The sequence below is a fragment of the Bolinopsis microptera genome, chromosome 6 (genome assembly GCF_026151205.1).
Source record: "Bolinopsis microptera isolate Bmic1 chromosome 6, MBARI_Bmic_1.0, whole genome shotgun sequence".
In the NCBI taxonomy this organism is placed as follows: Eukaryota; Metazoa; Ctenophora; class Tentaculata; order Lobata; family Bolinopsidae; genus Bolinopsis; species Bolinopsis microptera.
Window position 1 is genome coordinate 19,253,971 of NC_087077.1, and position 10,763 is coordinate 19,264,733.

A 10,763-nucleotide genomic window follows, 5' to 3' on the forward strand; every position below is an offset into this window, starting at 1 on the left:
GGGGAATCGTTTTTGCTTTTTATTGATGTGATATAATGTTTTCAAGTATAAAAATTCTAAATCAGGAACATGAAAGCTAATTTGCTGGCTTATGATCGACTAACGAAGCTAAGTGATATACTCTGCTGATCTGAATTCTGATTGGGTAATTTGCAAAATAATTGTCAGTTACATCGTAGTAGTATTTCCTAAGAAAAATAATAAATACACCAAATCACCTTGATCAGATATATATATCAACCGTCGACAGTGGCTGGTCAACGAAATCTGAGCGTTGTTAAAATAAAAACCAAAGTTCAAAAGAAGTTATAAAACAGTAAGCCACTCCTTAAAGCTTTAAATCCCAATAACAATTACACTAAAAACCCAAACGGGTGCCACTGATTTTAAATCACTCAAACGCTATAATTTAAAACATATGTTGCAACAGTTGGGGAGGTGGTTTATGCGCTCAAAAACCGAGCTTCGCACCACACTGGGAGTAGAACCAGACCCGCAGAAATCCGGAAATTTGCACCAGATTACTTAAATTTACAAACATAAATAAATTCCTAGACCGTTTATATTTTCCAATAAATCATCTTTCTACACTGAGTTAAACTGGGTAAACTGGTCTAAGTGAACATTCCCATAGTAATTGCATATGAAACTGGCGCCTAGCTATCCTTTTTTGGAAAGACTTTATAAATTTCTCATAAAGTCTCACCAATTAGGGATGGCCTGATTCAAACTATTTACAACTGTAGACTAATTCTTCCCAGGCCATATCAACGTCTTTAATTCATCGATAAGATTGGGTGGAATCAAGGGATTGTGTTGAAGGTCATTTTTTCCTCTTTTTCCGAGATCTCCTAGACTTGCTGGACTGCTGTGGTGGTTGTTGTTGTTGGCCCTCCGGAGCCGCATTGTTGCGTTTCCCCTTCTTTTGCCCCATGGCTTCTTCTTTCCAGTCTTCCATTATGTCGTCAAACGTCCTGAGTTGCGTGGAGATAAGAAACAGAAACAACAGTAACCCAAGTAGCAAGTAATTAAGGAAATTTACTAATAAGTACTAGTAAAAATTCACTTCTATATTTTAAAAGTAAGACCACACACGTGTGAGATTTCGGATTTGCTACAATAATAACTCACACCACGGCCCTATGACAAAGCATAACGATCAGGCAGCAAACCCAGCGATGGTAAACTTTACTGCTTTACACTGGACACACATTGCGGTATTGGCACACTACTCACACAATCTACTCACTTGGTCTGGTTGCGGAGTGCACACTGTATTACATGAGTGTTTGGTACGATCTTGATACCCTGACAAAGTTATGTTAATAATGTTACGTTTCATTCTCCACAAGTCAGATCCACTATGTCAAGGAATTTATGATCATATTTCACCGAAGAACTATCGGATTTTGGATACAATAGTGATATTTACTCTGTATAAACTATAAGTGTTAACAGATGGCGAAAGAGAATCCCACAAAGCCACAACTGCGAAAATTAGCGATGCATAGAGCAAATTGTTGATAAGTCAACCCAAATTATAACGCTAACATAGAATCACGACTCCCCCGACTCTAACTGTAACAATTACCCAATAGCCTTTTCCAGCCAGGACTTTGGACCTGCATGTAAAGTTAGGCAGGAATATTGGGTCCACACTTTGCAAATCACCCTACCCGTATCTGTGAAGATACACAAAGCCGTATGGCCAGAGTCGGAGTCTGTCAAGTGAATCAGGGTATGAACTATGAAGCAGGTTGTACACCCTGCCACGATACGTTCTCATGATTACGCATGATAAACGGATCTAGCTCGCGCGCAAGAGAAACTCTTGTGCGCGGAATTGTTTGCTTTTCATTGAGGTAAATGACAAAACGCTGACGATGGAGTCGTTTATTGAGCCGCGCAATCGCACATTGCCAAGTAATCCACCATAACCTTTACTTGGAGCTGAGGAGCAAAAATCAGCACCAAACAGTACGTACCTGACAGATAATCCAATCCGAGACATTGAATACTTGTCCTTTTCTGCAAGCAAAATAACTGATGTGCAATCCCATGTATTTGGTCTCGGCCCATATGTCATTCTGAAATAAAACAATTCTAACGGACAACATCAAACTTCTCTAACATAAAATGGAACTTGCAACAAAAACAAGTTTTAATACTTTCAACACTACTATATAACAAATAATTTAGGCATGTACAATGGCATGACGGGCTAGGAAGTACAGCCGATCTCCTGGTATGCGGGTGCGCTGGGGTTCCTGAAGTTCGCCTCCTGAGTTAGGCTCCTCTCGCCCAGTGCTTGCACTGGGCAACAACACCTTAAACACGATGTAAGTTTCTCTTTTACTTCTTTCTCATTGATAGCTTATTTTGAATGTGAATTTTTACATCTCTGATATTGCCCCTCTTATCCTTACTCTAGCTATATTTTCACTGGCAAATTTAACTTTACTCCCGACCAGCAGTTTCATTACACATTTTCTCGTGCCATTTTCCTTCCAGGTCGTGTTTAGTGTTGTGGGAGGTTGCCTACTCTGAGGTGTTACGGATGGTTCCCTGGCAAACTTTGCTGCCAGACTCGACAATCTCTGACAACAATGATAAACCTTCAAGAGATTTTCGACTATGTCAAAGCTGCCTCAGTTGAGGATCTACGTCATATCCTTAACTCTGTTCAAAACGAGCTGCCAAAGCGTGAGGGAAAGGTGGACAATTTTGTGTTACATATAGAGGACTTCTGCGAGGATGAGGTTCTCCGTGATGCGGTATGGGTTGAATGTGAGTCCCTGCAGAAACTGAACACCGAGGGAAGACACAAGGCAACAACAGCTTGGTTGTGCTCACAGGATGCACCCTATATTTACACTGACACAAATCCAGTGCACCCACCACAGGATATCAGTGGTTTCCCTAATATCAAAAGACTCCTGAGTCTTGTAAACTCGAGTACGGAGATAACTGGACCTCTGGACTCATGTCTGGTCATCAAGTATGGAAACAACCAAGCGAGTACTTCAATACACAATGACGGTGAGAAACTAATGGACCAGGAGAAATCGATTTGCTCTTTCTCACTGGGATGTGAACGGACGCTTGAGTTTTACGAGGGCACAACTGGGAAACCTAATTGTGTCAAGACGATAAGGATGAAGAACAACAGTCTTGTTGTAATGCGGCCTGGGACACAGCAGAATCTGAGGCATGCTGTGCGAGCAGAGCCGGCCACAAAGGGAGAGCCTCCAAAGAAATCGGAGCAAGTAAGATACTCCCTGTCATTTCGAGCTATTGTGAAATCTGGTGGCCAAGTTAGCTCTCAGAATATCAGCACAGAGACTAGTACACCAGCTTCTGGCACCGAAGCCCAAGTACCTGCGCAAAGAGTCACGCTGGTTGCTGGAGACTCTTATGCTCAAAGATTGGACTCCGCAAAGCTGGGAAAAGGGAAAGTCACAGTCGTAAATGTTGCAGAAGGCGGAGCAAAAATGGACAAAGTCCAGAAACAGTTGGAGGACTACTGCACGGCACATCCTGATGTCCACGTTGAGAAGCTTCTGATCAGCGTAGGCACAAACGATATTAGGCGTGTGGGGGATAAAATTGGTATTTTGAGGGGACCAGTAAAGCAACTTTTTGGTAAGATAGGCCTATTATTTCCCAACTGTAAGGTATATGTTCAATCTCTATTGCCATTACCTTTACAGAATGATAACGATAAATTAACTAACAAGAGGGTAATGGATTTTAATAGGATTTTATACAATGAGTGTGTATTTAGGAGGTTCTTTTTCATGGATGTGTTTTATCCCTTTACAAAGTTTAAGAGAGCTCTAAGTGAGCCTGTTAAGAGATTTGATCCCTTATTTGAGAACAAAGGCATTCACCCCAATCCTCAGAAAGGTATGGGTGTGTTGGCCAGATTTTATATTCGTGCCATCCACAGTAGATATTTTAATCCTTATATCTATCAGTAGTTCTTTTGTGCTGTCTTCTGAACCTTGTTAAGCTAATGATATGCAGTTGTAGTCTGGCAAGTATACTCACCTGTAAAACACCATGATCGATTTAGTAACATACAGATTTAGAGTTGGAGTGTTTAGTGGAAATTCTTTTGCAAAATCCATCAAACATCAGAACCGTAGACGTGGTACAGGTAGTATTTTTGATTATTTAGACAGCTGCATTGATTCTCGCTTATTATTTTATATTTTTTATGTTATATTCATATGTCACTTTTCGCTAATCACTATCACATATGTCGGGGTAAGTGGGTTGGCTTTTTCTAGGGTCACTTATGATTGCCGAGCCTTTGTACCAACATACCCAGTTCCTAACTTGTGCCGATGCTTTACAGTTTATTTCTTTTTATATTTAGCAAATATGTATTATCTGAGGAATAATTACAGTTTCGATGGTTTATATAGATTTTGCCAGATTTCAATCCATAAGAACTTAAATTGCATATTTACTGGTAGAACCGGCAATACACTCACGGGATGCATAATTTGGTTGTTTTTGATGAATGGTTTTTTGATAGTTTTAGTAAACCCTGGAATTGTAAACCCAGGGCCGTCTCCCATAGGTGTTGGAGTTGGGAATGGTAATAAATTGAATGTTTACTTTCAGAATGTTCAAGGTCTCATCCCTTTTGGCGAACTGAACAATGCCCATCCAATGATTGATACCACTAAATGTCTTGAAGTGTCGACTTATCTTAATGAGGCTAAGATAGATATTGCAATACTTAACGAAACCTGGTTTAAGAGTTCTATTGCTGATAGTGAATTTCTGCACCCTGACAGATATAAGATATTTCGCTCTGATAGATCGAAGAAAACTCATCCACCAGATCCTTCTAATCCAACCCGGTTTAGAAGGAATGGTGGAGGGGTCATGATTGCAGTGAGAGCAGACCTTGATCTAACTTCAAAGGAAGTTCGTCTCAAGTATGGTGCAGAAATTCTTGCTGTGGAATTTAAGACCTCCACTGGAATTAAGTTTGTTGTATGCACATGTTATCGTGTTGGTACACTGGGCTCCGCAAATCATGAAAAAATTGTTGAGTCTTTGAAAACTCTTCTCAGAAGAAGAGGACTGAGTAAAGTCTTCATACTAGGAGATTTTAACCTGACCGGAGTTTCCTGGTCTACCCTGGCCAGCTCCTGTCCTATTGAGCAATCTTTTGTTGAATCTTTTGTTGATCTTGGCCTTCAACAATGTGTGTTAACACCTACCCACTGCAAAGGCAAAACACTTGACCTATTGCTCACAAACTCTGTGTCAAATATTAATGACCTAATGGTAGGTGAGAGAGATAGTGCTTGCAAGTCTGACCACTTCCCCATCAATTTTAAGATCAACGTTAAAGTTGGTAGGAAGAAGCCAGTCAGGCGTATGTGCTATAACTTTAAGACTGTGAACTGGGAGAGGCTAAACCATGAACTCCGACACACGAATTGGGATGCATTGCTCAATGGCACAGAACCTGAAATTGGATGGAAAAAATTTAAGGACAAACTTTTTAATGTCACAGATAAATTTGTTAAAAAATGCTCTGTCAAGACTGATGGCCAAGATCCATGGTTTGACTCGGAGTGTTATGATGCATGGCGTAAGAAAGTGAGATTACATAAAGAAAGGCATAAAAGTGATAGAGCTGAAATTGCATTCTCCCTTGCTAGGAAAAATTTCAAAAATGTGGTTGCTCAAAAAATGAGGGAAACATTAGATGAATCTGATGATAGTGCTTTAATAACAAAAAAATTTTGGTCCTATGTCAAATCGAAGACAGCTAGTCAGCGGATCCCCGAGTTTGTAAGCCACAAAGGCACTGTCCGCAACTGCCCTGAAGACCAGGCCAACCTATTTAATGACTTTTTCTTCGAGCAGTTCTCTGAGGCATCAACTTATGACATAGATATAGATTACTCTAATGATTGGCGCTTTGATATTGAATTTGACCACAGAAGGGTTAGCAAAATCCTTTCCAATATTAATGCTAATAAAGCTTATGGACCTGATGGTATCCATGGGAAACTTTTGAAAAACTGTGCGGTTGGGCTCGCATACCCTATATCAATACTTTTTCATTCATGCTACAACATTGGGACACTACCAAGGGAGTGGAAACTGGGGCACATTGTACCAATATTCAAGAAAGGGGATAAACATGAGGTTTCAAATTATAGGCCAATTTCTCTTACATGCTTAATCACAAAAGTTCTTGAACGCATAATAAGAGATGAGTTATTGGCACTTACTAATGGCATGATCAATGACAAACAGCATGGTTTCCGAGCTGAGAGATCTTGTGCAACTAATCTTGTAGGACTGTGCGACAGCCTAGCGCTCTCACTGAATGAAAATATGAGAACAGATGTAGTCTACTTTGATTTTGCCAAAGCATTTGACTCGGTTAACCATGATCTTATATTATTTAAGCTAAAGAGCAAATTTGGTATTGATGGGAGGCTACTGAAATTCATCACTGATTATCTAAGAGACAGGCAACAACAGGTCTTGATAAGTGGCAAGTTTTCTTCTATGAGAAACGCCCAGTCTGGTGTACCTCAAGGGTCAATTTTGGGACCATTGCTGTTCATTATGTTCATTGATGATATATCAGTGGGGATTTCACCAGGCACACAACTGTCACTGTATGCCGATGATACTAAAATTTGGCGTAAGATTGTTTCGGAGTCTGATATCCTGCGACTGCAGAAGGACATTGATTATCTCCATGACTGGTCACTTTCTAATAAAATGAGATTTCATCCCGACAAATGTAAGGTCCTCACCGTCGCAGGAAGGATATCCGAAACAGTTTCCCTCCTTAGTGTCCTACCACTCTTTAACTTTGTATACTCCATGGGAAGAATCACACTTGACTATGTTGATCATGAAAAGGATCTGGGTGTAATTGTGACATCAAATCTCGATTGGAAAGATCAGTGCTCCAAAGTCCTTTCTAAGGCAAACCAAAAATTAGGCATGGCGAGAAGAAATTGTTATTTTGTCCAAGACGTAAATCGTCGTAGAGTACTGTATCTCACTCTAGTGAGGAGCCTATTTGAGCATTGCTCGGTTATATGGAGACCAGTCACAAAATCCCAGATAAGCAAGCTGGAGGGCCTCCAAAAGCGTGCTATTAAGTGGATTCTTCACGAGGAGTATATGAGTTATCCACCATCCACATACATTCAAAAATGCAGACAGCTGAAGATTATGCCGATTGAAGACCGCTTTGACTTCTTGGATCTCATCTTCTTCTTTAAAATTGTGAAGCAACATATACCTGTCACTTTACCCTCATATTTGCAACCATTTCAAGGCCACTCAAGGCTCAGAAATAGTCACATGGACTCTCTATGTTTTGTAAGCTCTATCTCACCTCGAGCAAGCTCCAACGCTTTTGCCAAGAATTTCTTCTATAGGACCCACACTAAGTGGAATCACATTCCTCTAGATATCCGTGAGATAGAGAGTATCACTGATTTTAAAAGTAAACTTTCCACTTACATGTGGGGGAAAATTATCCCGGTGGATTCGGAATCTGAACTTGACTATTCAATAGAATCAAATCCGTAAAATAGTTTATTCAAGATTATCTATTCTTGCTGTCTGCATTCACATATTTCTCAATTTCATCTCACAGCACAATATTTTATGAATTGATTGAATGGGTGTGTGATTTTGTTTAAAGTAACTTATTACAATTTTATAAGGGCCCATGCTTGTGCAGGAGCTGCATTTGCACTCAATATCTGTGTTTTGGTGACCCTCAGGTCCTTTGGTTACATACATTTTGTCCGAGACAATTTCAACTTTGACAATCCATGCTTAGAGGACAATATTATATTTAACTAATTCATTGTGTAAACTTGTATGTAATTGACTGATTTGAAAGATTTCAATAAAACAATCAACAGCCATAACGACGACCGTAACAAACAAACACACGTACCTCTTTAACTGTATGCTGTTCCCGACACTCCTCACAGTACCGGCTACATGCCTTTCCCTCACACAGGGTAATCTTGTGTACGTGATTACAACCCGCACAGGGTAACGTGTTGCTGTATGTCTCGTACAGCTTCCTCATCATTGTCTCGATGTCTTCTGCGAACTGTTCTGGTGTTATCAACCCTTCGTCGTACTCCTGTGATGGTCATGTGTTGGTTAATAGTTTAAACTATTTTCACAACTACAATTAAATACATTTATTGAGATCATGAATACGATGTAGTTACATTGAAACGTTGAGTTAACTCCTTTTCCTAATAAGAGCATTTTTACTTGTCGCAGTAACCGGGATAAAGATAATTTTACACAGAATAAATTACAACAACGCGACTCATAAACAATACTCCAATCCGGATTTTACACGTTATGTGTTGGGTGTGGTCTTGTTGTTGGGGTCATTACTGTGACTGGGTTTCACAGGATGTTTATAGTTTAGTTTGAACAAGGTGAATGCAACAAAGTTTAAGTTGCTACTTGCTGTGCTTATGATTTAGGAGAAAAGCGTAAAATTGATAAGTCTCTAACATGGTAAGACGTATTGTAAGGGTTCCAGAAAATAGGAGGTAAATTGGAAGTAGTACGAGAAGACAATGAGGTATACAAGCTTACAAGGACAGGCGACTTAGTAAGCCACTTTTAGGCAGAATAGTGTGACATCTGTCATCTTGAAAATATTGCAACAACAGAACGATACAAATCTAAAGTGTTACACACAGAACGATACAAATCTAAAGTGTTACACACAGAACGATACAAATCTAAAGTGTTACACACAGAACGATACAAATCTAAAGTGTTACACACAGAACGATACAAATCTAAAGTGTTACACACAGAACGATACAAATCTAAAGTGTTACACACAGAACGATACAAATCTAAAGTGTTACACACAGAACGATACAAATCTAAAGTGTTACACACAGAACGATACAAATCTAAAGTGTTACACACAGAACGATACAAATCTAAAGTGTTACACACAGAACGATACAAATCTAAAGTGTTACACACAGAACGATAAAAATCTAAAGTGTTACACACAGAACGATACAAATCTAAAGTGTTACACACAGAACGATACAAATCTAAAGTGTTACACACAGAACGATACAAATCTAAAGTGTTACACACAGAACGATACAAATCTAAAGTGTTACACACAGAACGATACAAATCTAAAGTGTTACACACAGAACGATACAAATCTAAAGTGTTACACACAGAAGAAGAGATTCCTGATATAGTGTAAAATATCACTGCATTCCATGTACAATGTGTACTCAGTACTCAGTAGCTATATTCTCCAAATAAAACAACCTCCCAAATGCAATAGAGTAACAATGCAATTTAGAGGTACATTTAGTCATGGGAAAATTTGATAAGGCTTTTTTTGATTGGACGATTAATCTGATTTGGATCTGGATATAGACTTACACTACGTTTTTCAGGGTCCCCTACAGTCTCAAATGCCTGTGCCAGTATCTTGAAGGCTGCATCACCTCCAGGATGTGATGTTTTGTCAGGATGAACGAGGATTGCTTGTTGTCGGTAGACTTTCTTAATATCAGCCTGGTTGGCGTCAGGAGTGACTCCCATTACTGTGTAGCAGTCTTTGTTCGCTAACGATAGGAGCCGCTTTATGCTGTCTTCAGCTGGAAACACTTAGGGTCAAACTTTTTTAATGGCTTTCATTTTCATCAGTGATTCTAAATTCCCGTTTAAATCTCAATTTCAGTAATACATTGTACAATAACATTTGACAGGATGCTAATTGTTCCGTTATAATAATAATCACGCTTAGTTTAAGTAGCTACTCACTATTTTTTGGAAGTTCAGTAGTAAACCCTTGTCCGGGTTCACGTTTAGGACCTGTCGGTGCTCTGCGTCTGTTTGCAAACATGTTCTCTGGATCAAACTCTTCCTCTTCCGGCAGCTGGGCTTTACCGTGCTGCACGAAGTTCTTAACACCTGCAGGATAGTCTAGTATTAGAAATATCAAGACAAAAGCTAAGATAACAAGCAAGGATTTAAAGCAATATATCTGGGGATATAATGGTAGTGTTTGATCTCGTTGGATTAATAAGAATTAATATATCTCTCAACCCCTCTCAAGTAAGAACTTACATATTCTTGTGATTTGAGGATTAAAGTCGATAAATGGAAATGTTACATTAGAGATAAAACATGGTCCATTAATCAAGATACTGGTAAGGGATAATTAAAAGTTTTAATAAGTTGACTAATAGCTAATCTAACATCATAACTGATTCCGTCCGATATTTAACAGGCTTACCCATGAAGAAGTAGAAGCAGAAGAGGACAGGTGTTTTAACGCACCACCAGCATGCACCGAGCACAGCGCGCACTGCGATGTAAACCACGCATATCACCAACAGGAAGACATTAAGTAGAGCGTAGCAAGCACCAGATACCGTTATCATAGAAACGTGTAGTACGCGCACGTGCGCTCTACATCACGCGCGTGAGTCACGAGGCCGGCTCTGGAGAGTGTTGCGGGATCTTCACATCGCTAGTGTTGCAGTTGTTAGGGATACAATTAGAATTATCAAGTTTTATTTTATGTATCACTGCATTTGAATACGATTGTTTTGGCGCGAAATAAATTGCAATGAACCAATGCACAGAAGCGAACTATAACATACCTAAATGGGAAGCTGCCAGAAAGAATTTTATTTGCCTTCTCTGTTATTGTCAAGTCTATAAATACAAAT

General features: G+C 39.4%; 1 protein-coding gene across 2 annotated transcripts; it reads right to left on the reverse strand.

The window, feature by feature from the left end:
- Positions 1 to 126: 126 nt before the first annotated feature.
- LOC134817525 (dnaJ homolog subfamily C member 14-like) lies at positions 127 to 10,563 on the reverse strand. Of its 2 annotated transcripts, XM_063826668.1 has the most exons (7): positions 10,325 to 10,563; positions 9,850 to 9,999; positions 9,466 to 9,683; positions 7,970 to 8,164; positions 1,986 to 2,087; positions 1,250 to 1,308; positions 127 to 974 (listed from the first exon to the last, which is right to left on the reverse strand). In XM_063826668.1, the coding sequence occupies exons 1-7, from the start codon at positions 10,470 to 10,472 to the stop codon at positions 824 to 826; spliced, it is 1,023 nt and encodes a 340-aa protein (XP_063682738.1). In that variant the 5' UTR covers positions 10,473 to 10,563; the 3' UTR covers positions 127 to 823. The 2 variants fall into 2 exon arrangements, with proteins under 2 accessions (XP_063682738.1, XP_063682739.1); XM_063826669.1 differs by lacking the exon at positions 1,250 to 1,308.
- Positions 10,564 to 10,763: the final 200 nt, after the last annotated feature.

What these genes read in the sequence shown, in the direction of transcription:
- LOC134817525 (XM_063826668.1), bottom strand. Translation starts at nt 10,472, where the DNA reads ATGATAACGGTATCTGGTGCTTGCTACGCTCTACTTAATGTCTTCCTG. An exon ending in CTGCTTCTACTTCTTCATGG is followed by an intron (nt 10,000 to 10,324) that starts GTAAGCCTGTTA and finishes ACTATCCTGCAG; the next exon opens with GTGTTAAGAACTTCGTGCAG. An exon ending in CGGATTGGATTATCTGTCAG is followed by an intron (nt 1,309 to 1,985) that starts GTACGTACTGTT and finishes TAACTTTGTCAG; the next exon opens with GGTATCAAGATCGTACCAAA.